Genomic DNA, 27,441 nt, shown 5'->3' with positions numbered 1-27,441 from the left:
GATATGACTACATTTACATTTACATTTAAGTCATTTAGCAGACGCTCTTATCCAGAGCGACTTACAAATTGGTGCATTCACCTTATGATATCCAGTGGAACAACCACTTTACAATAGTGCATCTAACTCTTTTAAGGGGGGGGGGGGGGTTAGAAGGATTACTTTATCCTATCCTAGGTATTCCTTAAAGAGGTGGGGTTTCAGGTGTCTCCGGAAGGTGGTGATTGACTCCGCTGACCTGGCGTCGTGAGGGAGTTTGTTCCACCATTGGGGTGCCAGAGCAGCGAACAGTTTTGACTGGGCTGAGCGGGAACTGTACTTCCTCAGAGGTAGGGAGGCGAGCAGGCCAGAGGTGGATGAACGCAGTGCCCTTGTTTGGGTGTAGGGCCTGATCAGAGCCTGAAGGTACGGAGGTGCCGTTCCCCTCACAGCTCCGTAGGCAAGCACCATGGTCTTGTAGCGGATGCGAGCTTCAACTGGAAGCCAGTGGAGAGAGCGGAGGAGCGGGGTGACGTGAGAGAACTTGGGAAAGTTGAACACCAGACGGGCTGCGGCGTTCTGGATGAGTTGTAGGGGTTTAATGGCACAGGCAGGGAGCCCAGCCAACAGCGAGTTGCAGTAATCCAGACGGGAGATGACAAGTGCCTGGATTAGGACCTGCGCCGCTTCCTGCGTGAGGCAGGGTCGTACTCTGCGAATGTTGTAGAGCATGAACCTACAGGAACGGGTCACCGCCTTGATGTTAGTTGAGAACGACAGGGTGTTGTCCAGGATCACGCCAAGGTTCTTAGCACTCTGGGAGGAGGACACAATGGAGTTGTCAACCGTGATGGCGAGATCATGGAACGGGCAGTCCTTCCCCGGGAGGAAGAGCAGCTCCGTCTTGCCGAGGTTCAGCTTGAGGTGGTGATCCGTCATCCACACTGATATGTCTGCCAGACATGCAGAGATGCGATTCACCACCTGGTTATCAGAGGGGGGAAAGGAGAAGATTAATTGTGTGTCGTCTGCATAGCAATGATAGGAGAGACCATGTGAGGATATGACAGAGCCAAGTGACTTGGTGTATAGCGAGAATAGGAGAGGGCCTAGAACAGAGCCCTGGGGGACACCAGTGGTGAGAGCACGTGGTGCGGAGACAGATTCTCGCCACGCCACCTGGTAGGAGCGACCTGTCAGGTAGGACGCAATCCAAGCGTGGGCCACGCCGGAGATGCCCAGCTCGGAGAGGGTGGAGAGGAGGATCTGATGGTTCACAGTATCAAAGGCAGCCGATAGGTCTAGAAGGATGAGAGCAGAGGAGAGAGAGTTAGCTTTAGCAGTGCGGAGCGCCTCCGTGACACAGAGAAGAGCAGTCTCAGTTGAATGACTAGTCTTGAAACCTGACTGATTTGGATCAAGAAGGTCATTCTGAGAGAGATAGCAGGAGAGCTGGCCAAGGACGGCACGTTCAAGAGTTTTGGAGAGAAAAGAAAGAAGGGATACTGGTCTGTAGTTGTTGACATCGGAGGGATCGAGTGTAGGTTTTTCAGAAGGGGTGCAACTCTCGCTCTCTTGAAGACGGAAGGGACGTAGCCAGCGGTCAAGGATGAGTTGATGAGCGAGGTGAGGTAAGGGAGAAGGTCTCCGGAAATGGTCTGGAGAAGAGAGGAGGGGATAGGGTCAAGCGGGCAGGTTGTTGGGCGGCCGGCCGTCACAAGACGCGAGATTTCATCTGGAGAGAGAGGGGAGAAAGAGGTCAAAGCACAGGGTAGGGCAGTGTGAGCAGAACCAGCGGTGTCGTTTGACTTAGCAAACGAGGATCGGATGTCGTCGACCTTCTTTTCAAAATGGTTGACGAAGTCATCAGCAGAGAGGGAGGAGGGGGGAGGAGGGGGAGGAGGATTCAGGAGGGAGGAGAAGGTGGCAAAGAGCTTCCTAGGGTTAGAGGCAGATGCTTGGAATTTAGAGTGGTAGAAATTGGCTTTAGCAGCAGAGACAGAAGAGGAGAATGTAGAGAGGAGGGAGTGAAAGGATGCCAGGTCCGCAGGGAGGCGAGTTTTCCTCCATTTCCGCTCGGCTGCCCGGAGCCCTGTTCTGTGAGCTCGCAATGAGTCGTCGAGCCACGGAGCAGGAGGGGAGGACCGAGCCGGCCTGGAGGATAGGGGACATAGAGTCAAAGGATGCAGAAAGGGAGGAGAGGAGGGTTGAGGAGGCAGAATCAGGAGATAGGTTGGAGAAGGTTTGAGCAGAGGGAAGAGATGATAGGATGGAAGAGGAGAGAGTAGCGGGGGAGAGAGAGCGAAGGTTGGGACGGCGCGATACCATCCGAGTAGGGGCAGTGTGGGAAGTGTTGGATGAGAGCGAGAGGGAAAAGGATACAAGGTAGTGGTCGGAGACTTGGAGGGGAGTTGCAATGAGATTAGTGGAAGAACAGCATCTAGTAAAGATGAGGTCAAGCGTATTGCCTGCCTTGTGAGTAGGGGGGGAAGGTGAGAGGGTGAGGTCAAAAGAGGAGAGGAGTGGAAAGAAGGAGGCAGAGAGGAATGAGTCAAAGGTAGACGTGGGGAGGTTAAAGTCACCCAGAACTGTGAGAGGTGAGCCATCCTCAGGAAAGGAACTTATCAGGGCGTCAAGCTCATTGATGAACTCTCCAAGGGAACCTGGAGGGCGATAAATGATAAGGATGTTAAGCTTGAAAGGGCTGGTAACTGTGACAGCATGGAATTCAAAGGAGGCGATAGACAGATAGGTCAGGGGAGAAAGAGAGAATGTCCACTTGGGAGAGATGAGGATCCCAGTGCCACCACCCCGCTGACCAGAAGCTCTCGGGGTGTGCGAGAACACGTGGGCAGACGAGGAGAGAGCAGTAGGAGTAGCAGTGTTATCAGTGGTAATCCATGTTTCCGTCAGTGCCAAGAAGTCGAGGGACTGGAGGGAAGCATAGGCTGAGATGAACTCTGCCTTGTTGGCCGCAGATCGGCAGTTCCAGAGGCTGCCTGAGACCTGGAACTCCACGTGGGTCGTGCGCGCTGGGACCACCAGGTTAGAGTAGCAGCGGCCACGCGGTGTGAAGCGTTTGTATGGTCTGTGCAGAGAGGAGAGAACAGGGATAGACAGACACATAGTTGACAGGCTACAGAAGAGGCTACGCTAATGCAAAGGAGATTGGAATGACAAGTGGACTACACGTCTCGAATGTTCAGAAAGTTAAGCTTACGTTGCAAAAAATCTTATTGACTAAAATGATATAGTACTGCTGGCTGGTGAAATAGGCTAGCTAGCAGTGGCTGCGTTGTTGACTTTGTTTGAAAGTGTAGCTGGCTAGGTAACCTCTAACTGGCTAGGTAACCTCGACAATTACTCTAGACTACACAATTATCTTGGATACAAAGACGGCTATGTAGCCAGCTAAGATCAAACAAATCAAACTGTTGTACTGTAATGAAATGAAATGTAATACTACCTGTAATACTACCTGTGGAGCAAAGCGGAATGCAACTACTCGCTCCAAACCAAACCGGAAGTGCGTATCGTAGAGGGAGAGGCAATAGAAGTGTTGTTTCTTGTATTATTGTCTTTTGTGTCTTTAGAGGACTGCTTCACCTTAATGTCCCCTTTCCCTTTTCTTCTGTCCTTATTTTGTCCCACTTTGTCCCTTCTTTGTCCCTTCTTCTCTTCTGCCAACTAGACACTCCTTGTTAGCTAGCTAGCTTCTTTCAGGAATGTCCCTAGCAACTGCCTAGCAACAGGTAAACAACTTAGCTAGCTAAGAAAACGGTATAATTTTATGAAAAATTGTTACTTTTTCAAAAGCCTTTCTTCTTTGTTTGCTGCTTGTTTGGTCTCCTATTCAGTTTGCAGTTTTCTTTTGATTTTTTTCGATGTACTTTACTCTAAAAAAACATTTAAATTTCAATATTTGTAGGAGCTCATCTTTTCAGCTGCTGCTGCTTAATTTGGAACTCCGGACTAGAGAGCAGAGATGGTTAGATATGACTAGAGAGCAGAGCTGGTTAGATATGACTAGAGAGCAGAGATGGTTAGATATGACTAGAGAGCAGAGATGGTTACATATGACTAGAGAGCAGAGATGGTTAGATATGACTAGAGATGGTTAGATATGACTAGAGATGGTTAGATATGACTAGAGAGCAGAGATGGTTAGATATGACTAGAGAGCAGAGATGGTTAGATATGACTAGAGAGCAGAGATGGTTAGATATGACTAGAGAGCAGAGATGGTTAGATATGACTAGAGAGCAGAGATGGTTAGATATGACTAGAGAGCAGAGCTGGTTAGATATGACTAGAGAGCAGAGATGGTTAGATATGACTAGAGAGCAGAGATGGTTACATATGACTAGAGATGGTTAGATATGACTAGAGATGGTTAGATATGACTAGAGATGGTTAGATATGACTAGAGAGCAGAGATGGTTAGATATGACTAGAGAGCAGAGATGGTTAGATATGACTAGAGAGCAGAGATGGTTAGATATGACTAGAGAGCAGAGATGGTTAGATATGACTAGAGAGCAGAGATGGTTAGATATGACTAGAGAGCAGAGATGGTTAGATATGACTAGAGAGCAGAGATGGTTAGATATGACTAGAGAGCAGAGATGGTTAGATATGACTACCGGGCTACAGACTACATGTCCTACTGGGCTACAGGCTACATGTCCTACCGGGCTACATGTCCTAACGGGCTACAGGCTATATGTCCTACCGGGCTACAGGCTATATGTCCTACCGGGCTACAGGCTACATGTCCTACCGGGCTACAGGCTACATGTCCTACCGGGCTACAGGCTACATGTCCTACCGGGCTACATGTCCTACCGGGCTACAGGCTACATGTCCTACCGGGCTACAGGCTACATGTCCTACCGGGCTACAGGCTACATGTCCTACCGGGCTACAGGCTACATGTCCTACCGGGCTACAGACTACATGTCCTACCGGGCTACAGACTACATGTCCTACCGGGCTACAGACTACATGTCCTACTGGGCTACATGTCCTACTGGGCTACATGTCCTACCGGGCTACAGACTACATGTCCTACCGGGCTACAGGCTACATGTCCTACCGGGCTACAGACCACATGTCCTACTGGGCTACATGTCCTACCGGGCTACAGGCTACATGTCCTACCGGGCTACAGGCTACATGTCCTACCGGGCTACAGACTACATGTCCTACAGGGCTACAGGCTACATGTCCTACCGGGCTACAGGCTACATGTCCTACCGGGCTACAGACTACATGTCCTACCGGGCTACAGGCTACATGTCCTACCGGGCTACAGACTACATGTCCTACCGGGCTACAGACTACATGTCCTACCGGGCTACAGGCTACATGTCCTACCGGGCTACAGGCTACATGTCCTACCGGGCTACAGACTACATGTCCTACCGGGCTACATGTCCTACCGGGCTACAGGCTACATGTCCTACCGGGCTACAGGCTACATGTCCTACCGGGCTACAGGCTACATGTCCTACCGGGCTACAGACTACATGTCCTACCGGGCTACAGACTACATGTCCTACCGGGCTACAGACTACATGTCCTACCGGGCTACAGGCTACATGTCCTACCGGGCTACATGTCCTACACGGCTACAGGCTACATGTCCTACATGGCTACATGTTCTACAGGGCTACATGTCCTACAGGGCTACATGTCCTACAGGGCTACATGTCCCACAGGGCTACATGTCCTACAGGGCTACAGGCTACATGTCCTACAGGGCTACATGTCCCACAGGGCTACATGTCCTACACGGCTACAGGCTACATGTCCTACAGGGCTACAGGCTACATATCCTACAGGCTACATGTCCCACAGGGCTACATGTCCTACAGGGCTACAGGCTACATGTCCTACAGGGCTACATGTCCCACCGGGCTACAGGCTACATGTCCTACCGGGCTACATGTCCTACACGGCTACATGTCCCACCGGGCTACAGGCTACATGTCCTACAGGGGCTACATGTCCTACAGGGCTACAGGCTACATGTCCTACAGGCTACATGTCCTACAGGGCTACATGTCTTACCAGGCTACAGGCTACATGTCCTACAGGGCTACATGTCCTACACGGCTACAGGCTACATGTCTTACCGGGCTACATGTCTTACCGGGCTACAGGCTACATGTCCTACAGGCTACATGTCCCACCGGGCTACAGGCTACATGTCCTACAGGCTACATGTCTTACCGGGCTACAGGCTGGGGGATTGTGTGAGGGCTGACAGGGACCTGGACTCCCTTCTCCCACTCCTGTCTCCAGGGATCGGCCAGGACGTAGTAATCCTCTGGGTTCAGTTGGTATGTGTCATGGAGCTTCATGGCCGTGATGAAGTCTGTCCTGAACACCTGCACAACACAGGGACACAGACCAGACACTCACTAAATACCTGGGATACAGACAGATCACTCACTAACTGGGACATAGAGACACAAACAGATCACTCACTAACTGGGACATAGAGACACAAACAGATCACTCACTAACTGGGACATAGAGACACAAACAGATCACTCACTAAATACCTGGGACACAAACAGATCACTCACTAAATAATTGATGAGTGTAGGAAGGAGCGAGTCGTCTGTTCTTTCGACCAAATGATTGAAACAGTTTAAAACGTGTATTTTTCCATATATAGACACACTCTGTGTTTTAATAAACTATATGCACTGAGCTCGTCTGATTCTTTAAGGGCACTGTTTGATTAAATAATTAACACACACACATTACTCTAGAGTACAAAATTGATTTGATTGTGTAGGGCCGGGCTCAGACATGCTGCGCTGTGTTAAAAAAAAGACAGTGACTGTAACTAGCCCCCGTTGTCTCTCTCCTCCCTGCTGCAGCAACCACCACAGAACATCAGAGTTCATCTCTCTCAGGCCTGTTGCTGAAGCTGCAACATTATCACAGCGATTTCTGATTAAAAAGTTGTTACCGAAATCTCTCATTTGTTTAGGAATAACATTCCCTATTCCCTCAACCCTTGCTCTCTTTATGTGAAACATGTATGCATCACATGCACGTGACCAATAGCCTATCATAATCAAATCAGTACATTGGTTATAACAAACTCTGAACACGTAACATGACAGCAAAATGGATGCAGGGGACGTGAAAAACAAACTCGAAACAAGCAAATGTTTACTGGTTGCTCAGGAGGGAAAGGGGAAGTCAGATGTGTGAAGACATTTGACTTAGTTGTGGAAACTACTGGAGATCCAGACAAAGGAGGCTATAGAAGCAGCGCTGTGAGAGTATTGTATATATATATTGTGTGTATATATAGTGTGTATATATTGTATGTATATATTGTATATATATATTGTGTTTATATATAGTGTGTATATATATTGTGTTTATATATAGTGTGTATATATAGTGTGTATATATTGTATGTGTATATATATATATATATATATATATATATATATAGTGTATATATATTGTGTGTATATATTGTATATATATATTGTGTATATATAGTGTATATATAGTGTGTATATATTGTGTGTATATAGTGTGTATATATTGTGTGTATATATTGTGTATATATAGTGTATATATATTGTGTGTGTATATAGTGTGTATATTGTATGTATATATTGTGTATATATATTGTGTGTATATTGTGTGTATATATATTGTGTGTATATATTGTGTGTATATATTGTGTGTATATATTGTGTGCGCCAAACAGGTGCTGTCAGATTACAATATTATTTCTGACCATTTGGAACAGTGGAACAACTAAAGTGATGCACCGATATGACATTTTCGGCCGATACCAATATCCGTTATTTTCCTCGCCAATAATACTGATAAGATATTAAAAAATGTAGCAGCCTTTTAGGCATTTTAGTACGGTTAAATAGATAGCACAAACACATGGACATAGCGGTCTAAGGCACTGCATCTCAGTGCAAGAGGTGTCACTACAGTCCCTGGTTCAAATCCAGGCTGTATCACATCCAGCCGTGATTGGGAGTCCCATAGGGCGGCGCACAATTGGTCCAGCGTCGTCTGGGTTTGGCTGGGGTAGGCCATCATTGGAAATAAGAATTTGTTCTTAACTGACTTGCCTAGTTAAATAAAGGTTACACACACACACTGACCAAAAAGTTATTTTGTTGGCATTTACGCATGTCCCCATTACCAGTAAAACATAATCAAAAACTATTTATTTCACTTACTTGCTGTGCTGTTTCGTTGTTCATTTGTTCAGTCGTTTCATTCTCAACCAGGATGTCTATGAAACGCCGTGTGGGTCTTTGCGTGTCAGAAAAGATGCACGTCAAATAAGACTATTTGACGTGTCAAATAAGCTTGTTGACCAATCAGGACCTGAATATGACTGCACATCACATAATTTAACGCGTTCGTCATTTTATCAACTGTGAATTGAGCCACATTTATTGTCAACATTTGTGTATTGAACACTATTTCAGAGGAAAAACAATACTGCAGGGATGTTGGAGACTAATAACTCTTGAGGAGGACGTTGGGAAAATATATCTTGGGTATTGAGTAGACGTATACCCCATTTCATTGATCCCCAATCCTTAGGTAAAGCTGTACAGTCCAATATGAATGTCAATACACCCAATAGTCTGACTGGGGAGGTGATTTCACACAGTCACAGTCCCGCAATAAGAGCTACAACACTAATATTTGCGTAAACTCTTCCGTTGTGTTCTGTGGGTGTCACCGAAGAGACTGATACCCCATTTCATTGCTTCACATTCAAAACTCGTTTAACTTTATCTAGTTTAAATATGGCATGATTCCACCAATTGTAACCTTCTGCATCACTTTCAAAGAGGTACTTTTATTTTGAAGGCAAACCGCAAATTCCACTATTGTGCCTAATCCTTATTGTGGCTGGCTTCACAACACATTCCGGTTGAGCCTCACCTGCCAGATGAAGCTAGCTGGCTGCTTATAACGTTAGCTTTGGGCAACAGGGTTAAGTAGCTGGCGGGACATTTATTTCATAAACTGAAGTTCAATTTCAATAGGCGAACAACAAGTGGCTACCTAGCTAATACTTACTCATAAGGATTCCTAAATCATTGCTAAGAAAAAAGAAAATGACTGCAGTTTCTACTGGTCATTGTTTTCAGGCTGGTTGTATTGGAGCTAGCTAGCTATCAAGCTAAAGCTAACTACCCCAGAAGTTATGGTCAAACAAATAATGCTTTATTAACAACGTGATATTGTAAACACATTGTTCGTGGACGATGTTTGCAGACTTTTTTGTACAGCTTTGACAGTGCTACTGATAGTAGTGGTGGAGCTTGGCTTGCACGTGCAAATTCAGAACATACAGCATTCTATGATAGAACTGTGTTATTTAACTCGTCAAATAGTGTTATTTGATGTGTATCTTTTTTGAAAGACAAAAAGACCCAAACGCCATTCCATAGTATGTATGTCGTGAAGCTAATAGCAGTGGCGCTATTACTGTGTAACTCCGGTAGGGCAACATCTGAAAAATAGCGCACTTGGTAGTGTTAACCGGTGCTCGACCAGTCGGCGAAAGCCAACATCACCCACGACAGAGAATGGTTGATTGTCAAGGGCAATGAATTACATTATTTGTCTCTGAAATGTTCTTACTCTTTCAAATGACTGCTTGACTTGTTGACTGCTCGATCACACAGCAGACATTGTGGGCTAGGTTAGGAATGCTGTGTTGCACGTGTAGCGCAAAATTTTATGTGGCGTATTTACGTTATATAGGTATGCAGGCCGATACCGATGTTGGCATTTTTAGCTAATATCGTCCGATTCCGTCCGATTCCGAAAAAACTATATTATAAGTAACACCAGAGAGGCTGTTATAACCAAAAAATTTCAAGCCTTTATTACAGCATAACAAAAATAAAAATAGCAGAATTTGTGGAATTGCTTCATTGAACATCTTCCACTTGCGTAAGGCTTGGTTCTCACAGAATCAGTAGGCTATTAAACAGACAGGCAACAGAAGCAGGATCTGTCCTGTTTCTGTAGATGTACACTACATTACATAGTCAGTAGGCTATTAAACAGACAGGCAACAGAAGCAGGATCTGTCCTGTTTCTGTAGATGTACACTACATTACATAGTCAGTAGGCTATTAAACAGACAGGCAACAGAAGCAGGATCTGTCCTGTTTCTGTAGATGTACACTACATTACATAGTCAGTAGGCTATTAAACAAACAGGCAACAGAAGCAGGATCTGTCCTGTTTCTGTAGATGTACACTACATTACATAGTCAGTAGGCTATTAAACAAACAGGCAACAGAAGCAGGATCTGTCCTGTTTCTGTAGATGTACACTACATTACATAGTCAGTAGGCTATTAAACAGACAGGCAACAGAAGCATGATCTGTCCTGTTTCTGTAGATGTACACTACATTACATAGTCAGTAGGCTATTAAACAGACAGGCAACAGAAGCAGGATCTTTCTTCTGTCTTGCTGCGGGTGATTCTCTGATCCACCTCAACGCAGACGACACCATTCTGTATACATCTGGCCCTTCTTTGGACACTGTGTTAACTAACCTCCAGACGAGCTTCAACGCCATACAACACTCCTTCCGTGGCCTCCACCTGCTCTTAAATACAAGTAAAACTAAATGCATGCTCTTCAACCGATCGCTGCCCGCCCGTCCAGCATCACTACTCTGGACGGTTCTGACTTAGAATACGTGGACAACTACAAATACCTAGGTGTCTGGTTAGACTGTCACATCAAACATCTCCAATCCAAAGTTATATCTAGAATTGGCTTCCTATTTCGCAACAAAGCATCCTTCACTCATGCTGCCAAACATACCCTCGTCAAACTGACTATCCTACCGATCCTCGACTTCGGCGATGTCATTTACAAAATAGCCTCCAATACCCTACTCAATAAATCGGATGCAGTCTATCACAGTGCCATTCGTTTTGTCACCAAAGCCCCATATACTACCCACCACTGTGACCTGTACGTTCTTGTTGGCTGGCCCTCGCTTTATACTCGTCGCCAAACCCACTGGCTCCAGGTCATCTATAAGTCTTTGCTAGGTAAAGTCCCCCCTTTTCCCAGCTCGCTGGTCACCATAGCAGCACCCACCTGTAGCACGCGCTCCAGCAGGTATATCTCTCTGGTCACCCCCAAAACCAATTCCTCCTTAGGCCGCCTTTCCTTCATGTTCTCTGCTGCCAATGACTGGAACGAACTACAAAAATCTCTGAAACTGGAAACACTTATCTCCCTCACTAGCTTTAAGCACCAGCTGTCAGAGCAGCTCACAGATTACTGCAACTGTACATAGCCCATCTATAACTTAGCCCAAACAATTACCTCTCCCCCTACTGTATTTATTTATTTATTTTGCTCCTTTGCACCCCATTATTTCTATCTCTACTTTGCACATTCTTCCACTGCAAATCTACCATTCCAGTGTTTTACTTGCTATATTGTATTTACTTCGCCACCATGGCCTTTTTTTTGCCATTAACTCCCTTATCTCACCTCATTTGCTCACATTGTATATAGACTTTTTCTACTGTATTATTGACTGTATGTTTGTTTTACTCCATGTGTAACTCTGTGTTGTTGTACGTGTTGAACTGCTTTGCTTTATCTTGGCCAGGTCGCAGTTGTAAATGAGAACTTGTTCTCAACTTGCCTACCTTGTTAAATAAAGGTGAAATAAATAAATAAATAATATATCGTTATCGTCCGGACAGTGGAAAATATTGTGATATGAATATGAAGTCGTATCGCCTACCCCTACGATGGACACTATGGATTCACCATCTCCCGCATTGTCCCGTTGTGCTATTTACAAACAAACAAGTGACTGTCTCAACTGTTTTGGGGAACTACGGTGAGCTTCATCATGTCAAATGATGTAACAGGTGAAATTATGGAGGCTTCATCTCCTAACGTATTGTACAAGTTGACTGCAGGTATTAACTTACTAAAAAACAGATCGTTTTGATGATATTGAAAAACTATACCATTGCCTTTTCCAAATAACCAGGTATACGATATACCTCCCAAGCCTAAAATAGGGACATAGACAGCCAGATCATTAAATAACTGGGACATAGACAGATGACATTCAGCAGCACACAGCAACAGGCAGACAGAAGCTGGGTGAGGGGTTAGGTGTTAAGGGTGGGGTGACTTACTTCTGAGGGCTTCTTCCAATTGGCTCTCCTGGGTTGAGAATGTTGGGACCAGGAAGTGGAGTTACCTTAAAGATGACAGAGAAAAGACATAAGACTTCAGTCATCTCAATTATCTGACATTTCCTTACTTGTAGGCCAGTGGCAAGGCCCCTACATTTTAGAGAAACTCCTACCCGAGGTAGAACAAAACACAACCATGTTTTTTCACATCCCTAACATCCCTCCATTTATCAAATGGATGGTTGTGTAAAAGTGTTTTACTGTAAAAGAGATTAAATTGATCAATATTGTGAGACACCCCTTTAGCTAAAAAAGTGCAGAATATGCCTGGCAGGAAGGAGGATGGGTCAAACTCATGTAACCCAATATGACAAGCTGAGATATTGCTAAACTGTGGAATAGAAGTAGTCAGTTGTTGGCACTACATACAACAGCATTATAATATCTTAATGCATCTAGGAAACATAGACCTGGAAACAGATACAACAGGGGAAAATATCAACTATGAATATATATGAAGTAGGGATGTTAACCGGTTAGCCACCGGAAAAACATTTGACCGGTCATGCTGATCAGTAAACATTTGACCGGTCATGCTGATCAGTAAACATTTGACCGGTCATGCTGATCAGTAAACATTTGACCGGTCATGCTGATCAGTAAACATTTGACCGGTCATGCTGATCAGTAAACATTTGACCGGTCATGCTTATCAGTAAACATTTGACCGGTCATGCTGATCAGTAAACATTTGACCGGTCATGCTGATCAGTAAACATTTGACCGGTCATGCTGATCAGTAAACATTTGACCGGTCATGCTGATCAGTAAACATTTGCATAATTTTGTGGAATTAAATTGGCATGTGTATTTTCATTAGTGTCATGCATTTTATTAAATCACACACACAGCATACAGACTAGTTAGAGGAATAGTCTACCACCTGTCAGACAGCACCAGAGAAGCTCCTCAAAGCCTGTAGACTACTGGAGTGAAACCTCTTTTTGTAAGGCCAGTCATTGGTCAGCCCAGTCATTGGTCAGCCCAGTCATTGGTCAGCCCAGTCATTGCGTAACAAATAACAATTCTAAATGCAACTGTGTGTTAACTTCTGGCCACGATTGAAAAAAGCTATTTTAATTTCTCAATCTCAACTCGTAAAGTGCACCACCCTATCGCCATTCAGATGCATAGGGTATAGTCTTCCTATAACTCAACGTGAGCTGGAGACAGTATAACGTAATGTGAGCTGGAGACGGTATAACGTAACGTGAGCTGGAGACGGTATAACGTAACGTGAGCTGGAGACAGTATAACGTAATGTGAGCTGGAGACGGTATAACGTAACGTGAGCTGGAGACGGTATAACGTAACGTGAGCTGGAGACGGTATAATGTAACGTGAGCTGGAGGCGGTATAATGTAACGTGAGCTGGAGGCGGTATAACGTAACGTGAGCTGGAGGCGGTATAACGTAACGTGAGCTGGAGGCGGTATAATGTAACGTGAGCTGGAGGCGGTATAACGTAACGTGAGCTGGAGGCGGTATAACGTAACGTGAGCTGGAGGCGGTATAACGTAACGTGAGCTGGAGGCGGTATAACGTAACGTGAGCTGGAGGCGGTATAATGTAACGTGAGCTGGAGGCGGTATAATGTAACGTGAGCTGGAGGCGGTATAACGTAACGTGAGCTGGAGGCGGTATAACGTAACGTGAGCTGGAGGCGGTATAACGTAACGTGAGCTGGAGGCGGTATAATGTAACGTGAGCTGGAGACAGTATAACGTAACGTGAGCTGGAGGCAGTATAACGTAACATGAGCTGGAGACGGTATAACGTAACGTGAGCTGGAGGCGGTATAACGTAACGTGAGCTGGAGGCAGTATAACGTAACGTGAGCTGGAGGCAGTATAATGTAACGCGAGCTGGAGGCAGTATAATGTAACGTGAGCTGGAGGCGGTATAATGTAACGTGAGCTGGAGGCGGTATAATGTAACGTGAGCTGGAGGCGGTATAACGTAACGTGTGCTGGAGGCAGTATAACGTAACGTGTGCTGGAGGCAGTATAACGTAACGTGTGCTGGAGGCAGTATAATGTAACGTGAGCTGGAGGCAGTATAATGTAACGTGAGCTGGAGGCAGTATAATGTAACGTGAGCTGGAGGCAGTATAACGTAACGTGAGCTGGAGGCGGTATAATGTATATATATATATGTATACTGTATCCTTTACCATCTATTGCATCTGAGCCGCTCTGTCAATGCTCATCCATATATTTTAAACTTATATATTGTTATCCCATTCCATAACTAGATTGTGTGTATTAGGTTTTGTTGTGGAATTGTTAGATACTGCTGCACTGTCAGAACTAGAAGCACAAGCATTTCACTACACTCGCGATAACATCTGCTAACCATGAGTGGGTCTAGGGTGACAGGTAGGGTGGAGGTGATATGATCCTTAACTCGTCTCTCAAAGCACTTCATGATGACAGAAGTGAGTGCTACGGGGCGGTAGTCGTTTAGCCCAGTTACCTTCGGTTTCTTGGGAACAGGAACAATGGTGGCCCTCTTGAAGCAGGTGGGGACAGCAGACTGGGATAAGGATTAATTGAATATGTCCGTAAACACACCAGCCAGCTGGTCTGCACATTCTCTGAGGACACAGCTAGGGATGCCGTCTGGACCGGCAGCCTTGCGAGGGTTAACACATTTAAATGTTTTACTCACATCGGCCACGGAGAGCCCACAGTCTTTGGTAGCGGGCCGAGTCGGTGTCACTGTATTGTCCTCAAAGCATGCAAAGAAGTTGTTTAATTTGTCTGGAAGCAAGACGATGTCCGCGACGGGGCTGGTTTTCTTTTTGTAATCCGTGATTGTCTGTAGACCCTGCCACATACGCCTCGTGTCTGAGGCGATGAATTGCAATTCCACTTTGTCTCTATACTGACGCTTTGATTGTTTGATTGCCTTACGGAGGGAATAACTACACTGTTTGTATTCGGTCATATTTCCTGTCGCCTTGCCATGATTAAATGCGGTGTTACGTGCTTTCAGTTTTGCGCGAATGCTGCCATCAATCCACAGTTTCTGGTTAGGGAAGGTTTTAATAGTCAGTGGGTACATCTCCGATACACTTCCATATAAACTCTCTCACAGAGTCAGCGTATACGTCAATGTTATTCTCTGAGGCTACCCGCAACATATCCCAGTCCACGTGATCAAAGCAATCTTGAAGCGTGGAATCTGATTGGTCAGACCAGCGTTGGATAGACCTACGCACGAGCGCTTCCTGTTTTAGTTTCTGCCTATAGGAGGGGAGCAACAAGATGGAATCATGGTCGGATATGCCAAAAGGAGGGCAGGGGGAAGGGCCTTGTATAGGTCGCGGAAGTTAGAGTAGCAATGGTCGAGCGTGTTACTCGCTCGTGTACTGCAATCGATATGCTGATAGAATTTAGGTAGCCTTGTTCTCAGATTTAGCTTTGTTAAAATCCCCAGTTACAATAAATGCAGCCTCAGGATAAATGGTTTCCATTTGAATAAAGTCCAGTGAAGTTCCTTGATGGCTGTCTTGGTATCCGCTTGCGGGGGGATATACACGGCTGTGACGACAACCGAGGAGAGTTCTCTTGGGAGATAATACGGTCGGCATTTGATTGAGGAATTCTAGGTCGGGTGAACAAAAGGACTTGAGTTCTTGTATGTTACAATTACATCAGGAGTCGTCAATCATGAAACATACACCCCCCTCTTTTCTTCTTGCCGGAGAGATGTTTATTCTGAAAATCCCATTGGCTGTACAGACTACGACAGCATGTCCCCAGCTAGCCATGTTTCCGTGAAACAGAGTATGTTACAACCCCGGATATCACTTCAGAAAGCAACTCTTGCCCTGATTTGTAAGACTTGAACCAGGGACTGGACATTAGCGAGTCATATACTGGGAAGCGGTGGGTGGTGTGCGCCCATCCGAAGCCTCACTAGAAGACCGTTCCGGCTCCCTCTCCTCCGGCGGCGTTGTTTCTGGTCGGCCTCTGGAATCAGTTCAAATGCCCTGGGAGGTGCAGACAAAGGATCCGCTCGTGGAAAGTCGTATTCCTGGTCGTAGTGCTGGTTGTGTTGGTAAGTTGACGTTTCTCTGATATCCCATAGTTCTTCCCTGTTGTATGTAATAACACAAGGTTTTCTGGGCTAACAATGTAAGAATTACATTTTATTTTTTTTATATTTTTTTTTAAATACTACACAGTAGGACAAGAAGCGAAGCTGCCATCTCTATCGGCGCCATCTTGTGTTAAAGAATGAGTGTGTGTGTTTCCCAGCCTTCAGTGAGAATGGTCTCCTTGACCTTTTTGAGCACCATCACTTGCTAACAGCCCTCTCTGCCTTGCAGTCCTCAGTCTGTGGACGGAGATCAATCAATCAGTAGACTGTTCATCATGTTGGTGGACAGGCTGGACCTCCAGTCTGACTTGATGCGCTTCATGGCCAAGAGCCCACAGCAGGATGTCCCCTGTGTCTCTTCCATTCTCACTCTTTGACACTCGCAATAGTTGTCGCTCCGAAACTCTCTCTGCTTCCACTTGATGAATGGACGCAAAACGCCAGCGTACGTTGAATGGGCAGAAAGCGAGGTTCCACTAGATTCCATAGCCACAAAGTCAGATTCCACTAGCCTGAATGACACGACCCACGTAATTATAGAGCGAGGATGAGCTGTGAGAGCTGTCAGTCAGACTAAAATTCCACAGCCACAAAGTCAAAATTGGCTATATTGCATGCCACTCAAAACAATCCAATGTTGCACATTTTGTAGTGTGCATTCGGTTCAGGCCAGGAAGATACGACCATATTCTCTAGAATACCATAGCAGCTAGCCATAGCCTACAGACAATGCCACAAACTCCCGGCACACACAACCAACATTGGAATGATATTCTAATAACCTAAATAATTCCATTTGTGATGCCTAGCCACCCATATCATTGCGATGCCATATCATTGCGATGCCTAGCCAGCCATATCATTGCGATGCCATATCATTGCGATGCCTAGCCAGCCATATCATTGCGATGCCATATCATTGCGATGCCTAGCCACCCATATCATTGCGATGCCATATCATTGCGATGCCATATCATTGCGATGCCTAGCCAGCCATATCATTGCGATGCCATATCATTGCGATGCCTAGCCACCCATATCATTGCGATGCCATATCATTGCGATGCCTAGCCAGCCATATCATTGCGATGCCATATCATTGCGATGCCATATCATTGCGATGCCTAGCCAGCCATATCATTGCGATGCCATATCATTGCGATGCCTAGCCACCCATATCATTGCGATGCCATATCATTGCGATGCCTAGCCACCCATATCATTGCGATGCCATATCATTGCGATGCCTAGCCACCCATATCATTGCGATGCCATATCATTGCGATGCCATATCATTGCGATGCCTAGCCAGCCATATCATTGCGATGCCTAGCCAGCCATATCATTGCGATGCCATATCATTGCGATGCCTAGCCACCCATATCATTGCGATGCCTAGCCAGCCATATCATTGCGATGCCATATCATTGCGATGCCATATCATTGCGATGCCTAGCCAGCCATATCATTGTTTGAAATCTGTCTGTTTTAAATAGCTCATCTTACCTTGCTACAGCCAAAATCCCACAACAGAAGAAAACAAATCTTAGATTCCTGATATTGAAACCAGCATTTCTTCTACTACTACTGTCCAAACACAGTAAAGCACAATCCTATCGTTACATCTTCAGATATTCTAAGTTTCTACCATTAGGCTGTGTATATGCATCTGTCGCATGATAAAAAAGCTTCTCATCAGGCGTTTGAGAATGATGTTCTCCCGTAAGAGCATTTCGGAACATATATGTGTAGTCTATCAAAGTAATCAGACCAATTATTTTACTTTGATTATATTTAACTTCTTGGCTTAAGTAAAACATTTTAAACTTCTTCCACTACCACAAAAATACTTGTAAAGTGTTAAAGCAAGTTCCACCAATATTTCTTCATGGAAAATACCATCTAGTTTACAATTCTGTATCCGAAGCCACTCGGGTCCCGGGTATTCGGGTACAGTTGGATCCGTGAAGACCTCTAGTCTGGGGAAGAGGTTAGATGGAGCTCGACATTAACACTTGTCCGGAATAAGCAACAACAAAAAATGTTTATCACAATATCAAAGAATTACTCCAATCAGCATTGGATCAGAGCCAAGTATGTTGAGTGGTCGTAAATCCCGCTCATCGGTCGCTCTCTGGCGCGCCACATCATTTCCAACCACTTCGCTAAAAACGCTCCTCGCTCACAGGAGGAAGAAAGAATTGCTGCTCCAAATTCTGACCGTTAAAATGACCATTTCACCAACACCAATCTATTTGTGTGAGTACCTGGACCAGCCATTTGGTTTTGAAGTATTGAAACCAAACCATATGATTTAAATGAACAGTATTTTAATAAAACATGAAAAGCTGACTGTAAAAAGCGCTCGTCATTTCAAAAAGGCTACATGTCATATAAACACTGAATAGGTCAGGAGCCAGACAGGGAGTGATTATTTAGGCTATATTATTAGCCTATTATTTCAGTATATTTCAAAGCTATAGCCTAAAAATAAGTAAAGCAACTGCGAGTGACACACTAGGCAGGAATATTAAGGCTCCGCATTTAAACAACATTTTGTTCTATTGAATCATTATAGTCTAAAAATTCCAACATATAGGCTGTGACTTACTTAGAATGAAATAAGAATGAAATACAAAATGAAAAATGCCTTTTTTGGCTCCGTGCCTTTGAATTAACTTTTAGAAATACGAGTCTGTGGCTTCAGGCTCATGTGATGGGGATGCTAAACACCCTTCGGGACATTCTTGCCAGTCTGGGCAGGGATGCAGATTTAAAAATATATATATATTTTTTTTAATTAGGTAGGCCTATAGGGTTTTTAGGCAAAATAACCAGAAAAAAATTGAAACTTCCTTGAAAGAGGTAATATGTCTGGCCTATTGGGACAAAAATCAATGATATCTATACAATAGGCTAATAGAACGAAATCAAACAACTTTTAAGAGATCGGATTTTTTGTTCAGAAATACCTTGCTACAATGACACACTTAGCTAGCTACCCACCTCAATCCTTTCTTTTAGCATGTGCACCTACTTAATACACCATCATGCTTTTGGGATACGTGTCTTTTCAGATTCCACAATGATTCTTTAGTTGTGGACACTACATCACCACACTCCCTCTCTCTTTCAGGATACGTGTCTTTTCAGATTCCACAATGATTCTTTAGTTGTGGACACTACATCACCACACTCCCTCTCTCTTTCAGGATACGTGTCTTTTCAGATTTCACAATGATTCTTTAGTTGTGGACACTACATCCCCACACTCCCTCTCTTGCTCTTGGTCCTCATCTTTGTAAGTCACCTTGATTTAACACCTGTGTGTTTTTATCAGTTTCTTGATGAAAATATTTAACTCTATGACAGTAGCTAAGGCAAGTGGCTATAGCAGCACAGTCATGTTTGACAAATATGATGAAAGAATTAACATTAACGTATAAAGGTTTTGTTGACATACTCGAGGCACGGTTCAGATCAACTGGTCAGAAGACCGGAGAGAGAAGGACAGTGCCAGTTGAGCACTGCCCATCACCCATCTTGAATCCGAGCAGATGCAGTCAGCATTTTGAAACTATTTAACCATAAATGTAATTGTTTAAAATCTGAAAGTGTCATGTCATTTTATGAAGCATGTCTTACCTTGTTTCAAAGTAGCCTTTAAAAATACGATCTTAGAAATGTTGAGGGAATTCTTTTATAAACACTTCATATGCCATGAAACCATGTTCTATTGGTTATCAAAACAACATGATGTGATTGTCCAGCAGCCACAGACCCAATCCTAGCCATGTTAATAACCCATGCTAATAGGCAGAGTGTCCTAGCCAATCCTAGCCATTTTAATAACCCATGCCAATAGGCAGAGTGTCCTAGCCAATCCTAGCCATGTTAATAACCCATGCCAATAGGCAGAGTGTCCTAGCCAATCCTAGCCATGTTAATAACCCATGCTAATAGGCAGAGTGTCCTAGCCAATCCTAGCCATGTTAATAACCCATGCCAATAGGCAGAGTGTCCTAGCCAATCCTAGCCATGTTAATAACCCATGCCAATAGGCAGAGTGTCCTAGCCAATCCTAGCCATGTTAATAACCCATGCTAGTTGATGCATCTTTCGCATCTTTCGATCTTCATTTCTAACATATTTTTGCATCTCTGTCATTTGAAACCACTTGTGCATGCTGTTTCCCGCTAACTGTGTTTCGGAACATTTGCACGTAGCCTACAGTCATTGCTGAGCTTATAATATGAAGAAATAAAACTTGATCAACATTTTAAGCTAAGTGGTCTGATCTGTTGCATCAGCCTCATTGCTATTTAACTGTTTTTGTAATTGCAATGTAGCAATATCTTAGGCTACCAAGGGTATTTTGAAACAGGCTTGAATATGCAAAGAAGCCAATAGGCAGAGTGTAGCCTACTCTGTCGGATTCTCTATGGGGAAAAATAATACAGCAATGCATTTCATAAAGTGGTTCCTTGCATTATACAATTTGTATTTTTGGACAAGTGACCCTAACCCTAATGTCAAGCACTGGGGGTTAGTCTGGGGTAGAGGTTAGTGTTATGCCGTGTTCAAATCAACTGGGAACTCGGAAATCTCTGACTTCCGACTTCAGTGCGTTCAAAACAACTGGGAACTCTGGGGAAAAAAACTAGCTCCAACTGGGAAAAATCGATTAGAACGGTCATCCAACTCGGTATTCCAACTCTGGCCTTTTTCTAGAGCTCAGACTTTCCGACCTGAAAATCAATGACGTCATGATTTGACCTTGTATTTTTCAGAGTTCCCAGTTGTTTTGATTGTAGCATTAGTCTAGACGAGAGAGAATGCTTACTTCCATTATCAGAGTCTTCTTCGCTGCTGCTTGGATGTCGACTTCTCTTCATTGTCAGTCTTGGCGAGGTCAAGGTGTAATGGTGTAATCTGAAAAGAGGAGATTGATAACCAACTGCCCAGTACAGACAGATTCCTCTGCCTCCATGTACAGAACTCTGTCACCAGACACTAAACATGGCTGTCATCAGCCTGACTGATGATCAATGAAGAATTATTGGACAAAGTTGACAGATAATGGTAAATAATTTGTTTGCAATTATGAAGAAACAAAATATTACTCTTACTGGTCAGTTATAAGATGGTCACCTCCCCCACTGCCCTCAACAAAAACATCACACAGAAGTGCTAGTCACTCTTCATGCATTTGTTTCAAGCCTCCTAACTAACACACCTGTGCTACTGACAGTGTTTATTACCATACAAGATATCAAGCAAAAAACACTAACTACATCACAATGACCTCACGGCTGTGTCTGAACGTTCAACAATTGCACTAGAGTTATTTATTTTATTTGTTTCAGTATTTTCTCGTTAATACCTGCGTTCTGTTATGTATGATGTAAGAATGTAAATTGTTGATCTGTATTTTGAATAAATAAAATACATTTTAAAAAAACGGTGATCCCAAGATGACCAAAGCCACGTTCCAAACAACTGGGAACTCGGAGAAAAACGAACTCCGAATGGGATTTATATTTTTGGAGCTGTCATCCAACTTGGAATTCCAACTCGTACTTGGGCATCTTTCTAGAGCTCCGACTTCCCGACCTGAAGAGCACTGACGTCATGATTTGACATCGTATTTTGCGAGTTCCCAGTTGTCTTGAACGCACATGATGAACGCGCCCCAGGTAAAACCGTGTAAGGTTAGAATGTGTTTAGCTATAATAAACCACCTCAATGTCCAAACAACTTGGCAGGAACAGACTCATATTAGACAAAAAAAACTTTACGAATCTACTACCTCATGTTGACCAAGCACAACCATGTATGACCTGCGACAACGTGTCAAACAAACAAGCATTCGCAGCTAGTTGAGTAGCTATACGAACAAGTAAATAAGAAAACATGTTTGTCACTGAAAGATAGCCTGTCTGACGTGCCAACTTGGCAGAGACAGCTTGTCGCCGTCGCACCCCCTAAACTAGTAAACACGGTAACTAGTTAACTAGCTACGCTAGCTAGTAGCTATCTGCTTTAAGCCACGTAACGTTCGCAAGTTAGCTAGCCTAGCTAATGCTAAGTTCCCATTAAACGAATTTGGCTGAGATGTATAGTATCGCTTGACCACAGTATTGTGCCTCCACTCTGCATATGGACGCGTTAGAGTGTGTGGATATAATTTATGTTTATTATGGAACATTATGACAGATTCGGTGGCCCTCTGAACTTTAATCTTGGCGCCATTTTAAATGACGTAGTAACTAGCGGCAACTCTGTGCTAACGGGCTGGGAATATGGTAGCACAACCCTACCTACCACCACCACCACTCGTTCACATGGGGTGAAAAACATAATTTACATGAGAAATTCCTGTTTAAAACCAGAGGAAGATTAAAAAAAAAAAATTGGGACAATACCTACAGCACGTCTGGCAGATGCGGTGGTGTCTAAATACAGCTCGTGTAGCAGCGAGTACCACTCACCCCGCATTCCTCAAACACAAACAGTGGCGTATGCTGGATTTGGAGGGTATACTCAACTACTGCCTGTTGTCGCAAGATGGGGCACTTTCATTGGGCCAACGCGTTTTTGCGTGATTAATCGAAATGGTGACCTAAAACCGCCTGAAAAATGTTCACAGTCTCCAATGCTCCCCGTTTACAACCTTCAACCGAATAACCATTGGTCGATTTATTTTTGGAACGCAAACCTGTACATTGCCCTTTTCTCAATCACATTCCCCTAGCGTCCTCTCGTCTCCTTCTCAAAACCCATTGGAGGAGAAGGTCAGAGCGGAGGGACTTCTGTCTTTCTCGTCCAATGGGTTTTGAGTGATGGGTCTTGATTGTTGACAAATGACCAGTCATCAGCTATTGGGTTGTCACCAGTTACCACAGCCACAATGTATATCATAAAAATTCCTGAAAACAAAACTGTGTTTTTCAGTGTTCATTTAAGGTTAGCAGTGTGGTTAGGGTTAGCTTTAAAATCTAAAAATTCTTAAGATACATTTTTTAAATAGGCGGGGTTTATGACTTTGTTGGTGTGGTAACTAGTGACGACCTCAGCATTGGCGCAGCATTGTAACGTCAAACTGTATAAAACAATACAAATCAAGGGAATTATGGTGCTATAAAGACAACTGGGAACTCGGATTTTTTCCAGTCGGAGTTCGTTTTTTTCAAGTTTCCAGTTGTTTTGAACGCACCGAAGTCCCCAATCAGAGTTCCCAGTTGTCTAGTGTGGCCTAATACTGCACTTTTCGGTGGTGGGCCAACGCCGAAAACAGTGAAGTTGATCGATCTACGCCGAGGGAGGAGCTGAGTTTTTGTATCTGACAATTAAATATTCTTGATTACTGTAAAATGTGTTGCACACTCAATTCTTGCAGTTTGTCAGTAAAAAAACATTTCAACACTGCCCAGGCATATTTGCAAACTGCTAAACTTGGAACCAATCAGAACTCCTGTACGTACCCCTTGTGATGAAGGCAGCCAATGGCCTACATCTATCTACGACGTGTACCAAATAATTATGGATATACTGGCAAGATACTTGTTTCTCCGTCCTAATGGTGCTTTCCTGACATATGGGAACCACTACGGTATAATAAGAACTGGAGACCGCGTCCAAGATAACCAACGGGCGGACATCTACTCACATCAGAGAGGAAAATGAAGAGAGAGGCCCAACTCGGTGAAAAATATGTCTCCCTCCAGAAGGTGGCATTGTTTTACCCAACAAGCAATGCGTTTTTGTATGGAGGTCAATGAGAGTGTAGAATTTGGTCAACAACCAAAAATGAATGGCTTATTTGCAACATAAGGTTTATTTGATCGAGTATAAGTTTCATCGTACTTAAGTTGTTACGAGTGTACTGATATAAGTAGGGCACGTCACACGGCAACTTTGAGAAAAAACAGAGTTGTTTCGAGATTGCTATGCATGTTCATGGCATGACGCTAGTAGTGTGATATTATTGAAAGTGCCTTAATAATAACGAAATTATACAGAATCATAATGTGTACCAGTAAGTCATATTCTATTCATTTATCTAAATGTTGATAATACGATATGTGTCCTCTATTGATGTCTGATCTGAGTTTGATTGGTTAACCCTATGAATTCCTATAGGGGCGCCCAGTTCTACGGTTCTGGTTCAGGAAAAAGATGGCGGAAGTGAATGCTGAGTTCAAAATCAAGCAGTGCATCGAACAAAGTTGGTGAAGACAAATGTTTTGAATGGACAACAGTAGTAGCGAAAACGGCAACAAAAAGGAAATTGTCTAAAATTGAAGTGGAGGATACGTGTATGAATGACAATGAATCGCTTCTTGTTGGAATGCGTTTGTTGGGTAAGGATGCATATGTAGGAAACCCGTGTGAGGTGTTAAAGGGTGAAGTATGCGCTGGGAAAAGTGTATTTAAATAGTGGAGTAGGGTGGTGGGATTTTAGTGGGTGTAGAGTATTTAAATAGTGGAGTAGGGTCTAACCCTACACTCATTAACAACCTACCACCCTACTCCACTATTTAAATACCCTACCATCTACCATCTAACCCTACACTCACTATAAACCCACCACCCTACTCCACTATTTAAATACCCTACCATCTAACCCTACACTCATTAACAACCCACCACCCTACTCCACTATTTAAATACTCTACCATCTACCATCTAACCCTACATTCATTAACAACCTACCACCCTACTCCACTATTTAAATACCCTACCATCTAACCCTACACTCACTACAAACCCCCCACCCTACTCCACTATTTAAATACCCTACCATCTACCATCTAACCCTTCACTCATTAACAACCTACCACCCTACTCCACTATTTAAATACCCTACCATCTACCATCTAACCCTACACTCACTACAAACCCCCCACCCTACTCCACTATTTAAATACTCTACCATCTACCATCTAACCCTACATTCATTAACAACCTACCACCCTACTCCACTATTTAAATACTCTACCATCTAACCCTACACTCATTAACAACCCACCATCCTACTCCACTATTTAAATACCCTACCATCTACCATGTAACTCTACATTCATTAACAACCTACCACCCTACTCCACTATTTAAATACCCTACCATCTAACCCTACACTCATTAACAACTAACCACCCTACTCCACTATTTAAATACCCTACCATCTACCATCTAACCCTACACTCATTAACAACCCACCACCCTACTCCACTATTTAAATACCCTACCATCTACCATCTAACCCTACACTCATTAACAACCCACCACCCTACTCCACTATTTAAATACCCTACCATCTACCATCTAACCCTACATTCATTAACAACCTACCACCCTACTCCACTATTTAAATACCCTACCATCTACCATCTAACCCTACATTCATTAACAACCTACCACCCTACTCCACTATTTAAATACCCTACCATCTACCATCTAACCCTACACTCATTAACAACCCACCACCCTACTCCACTATTTAAATACTCTACCATCTAACCCTACACTCATTAACAACCTACCACCCTACTCCACTATTTAAATACCCTACCATCTACCATCTAACCCTACATTCATTAACAACCCACCACCCTACTCCACTATTTAAATACCCTACCATCTAACCCTACATTCATTAACAACCCACCACCCTACTCCACTATTTAAATACTCTACCATCTAACCCTACACTCATTAAATAGTGGAGTAGGGTGGTGGGTTGTTAATGAGTGTAGGGTTAGATGGTAGATGGTAGGGTATTTAAATAGTGGAGTAGGGTGGTAGGTTGTTAATGAATGTAGGGTTAGATGGTAGATGGTAGGGTATTTAAATAGTGGAGTAGGGTGGGGGGGTTTAGTGAAGGGTTAGATGGTAGGGTAATTAAATAGTGGAGTAGGGTGGGGGGTTTAGTGTAGGGTTAGATGGTAGGGTAATTAAATAGTGGGGTAGGGTGGGGGGGGTTTAGTGTAGGGTTAGATGGTAGGGTAATTAAATAGTGGAGTAGGGTGGGGGGGGTTTAGTGTAGGGTTAGATGGTAGGGTAATTAAATAGTGGAGTAGGGTGGGGGGGCTTAGTGTAGGGTTAGATGGTAGGGTAATTAAATAGTGGAGTAGGGTGGGGGGGTTTAGTGTAGGGTTAGATGGTAGGGTAATTAAATAGTGGAGTAGGGTGGGGGGGTTTAGTGTAGGGTTAGATGGTAGGGTAATTAAATAGTGGAGTAGGGTGGGGGGGTTTAGTGTAGGGTTAGATGGTAGGGTAATTAAATAGTGGGGTAGGGTGGGGGGGGTTTAGCACACAAGCCTAAGATCACCATGCACAATACCAAGCATCGGCTGGAGTGGTGTAAAGCTCGCCGCCATTGGACTCTGGAGCAGTGGAAAAGCGTTCTCTGGAGTGATGATTCATGCTTCACCATCTGGCAGTCCGACGGACGAATCTGTGTTTGGCAGATGCCGGGAGAACGCTACCTGCCCCAATGCGTAGTGCCAACTGTAAAGTTTGGTGGGGGAGGAATAAAGGTCTGGGGCTGTTTTTCATGGTTCGGGCCCCTTAGTTCCAGTGAAGGGACATCTATACGCTACAGTATTCAATTACATTCTAGACGATTCTGTGCTTCCAACTTTGTCGTAACAGTTTGGGGAAGACCCTTTCCTGTTTCAGCATGACAATTCCCCCGTGCACAAAGAGGTCTATACAGAAATGGTTTGTCGAGATCGGTGTGGAAGAACTTCACTGGCCTGCACAGAGCCCTGACCTCAACCCCATCGAACACATTTGGGAGGAATTGGAACTGCGAGCCAGGCCTAAAAGCCCAACATCAGTGCCAGACCTCACTAGCGCACTTGTGGCTGAATGGAAGCAAGTCCTCACAGCAATGTTCCAATATCTAGTGGAAAGCCTTCCCAGAAGAGTGGAGGCTGTTATAGCAGCTGAAAGCTAGCCAATGTTACAGTTTAATAGCCTGGCCAGCTAATACTGTAAACGCCAATGTTACAGTTGACTAGCCTGGCCAGCCAATACTGTAAACGTCAATGTTACAGTTGACTAGCC

General features: G+C 44.1%; 1 protein-coding gene across 4 annotated transcripts in view; it reads right to left on the bottom strand.

The window, feature by feature from the left end:
• The window catches only part of LOC139554030 (uncharacterized), a 38,507-nt gene extending 14,398 nt beyond the window's left edge, over positions 1-24,109 (bottom strand). The window contains exons 1-6 of one of the 4 annotated variants that reach the window (XM_071366923.1): positions 24,038-24,109; positions 21,212-21,300; positions 12,202-12,266; positions 6,214-6,371; positions 2,562-3,067; positions 239-1,637 (exon numbers count right to left, since the gene is read on the bottom strand). In XM_071366923.1, coding sequence (XP_071223024.1) covers positions 239-1,637; positions 2,562-3,067; positions 6,214-6,371; positions 12,202-12,266; positions 21,212-21,300; positions 24,038-24,105 — 2,285 coding nt within the window. In that variant the 5' untranslated portion in view covers positions 24,106-24,109. Of the gene's footprint in view, positions 1-238; positions 1,638-2,561; positions 3,068-6,213; positions 6,372-12,201; positions 12,267-21,211; positions 21,301-22,793; positions 23,170-23,852; positions 23,977-24,037 lie in introns of those variants that run through there. The other 3 variants (XM_071366926.1, XM_071366925.1, XM_071366924.1) reach the window with 3 other exon arrangements.
• Between the last annotated feature and the right edge of the window lie 3,332 nt (positions 24,110-27,441).

The sequence above is a fragment of the Salvelinus alpinus genome, chromosome 25 (assembly GCF_045679555.1).
Source record: "Salvelinus alpinus chromosome 25, SLU_Salpinus.1, whole genome shotgun sequence".
NCBI lineage: Eukaryota > Metazoa > Chordata > Actinopteri > Salmoniformes > Salmonidae > Salvelinus > Salvelinus alpinus.
Note: the sequence above shows the minus strand (reverse complement) of the source record. Positions and strands in the feature narration are given on the sequence as shown.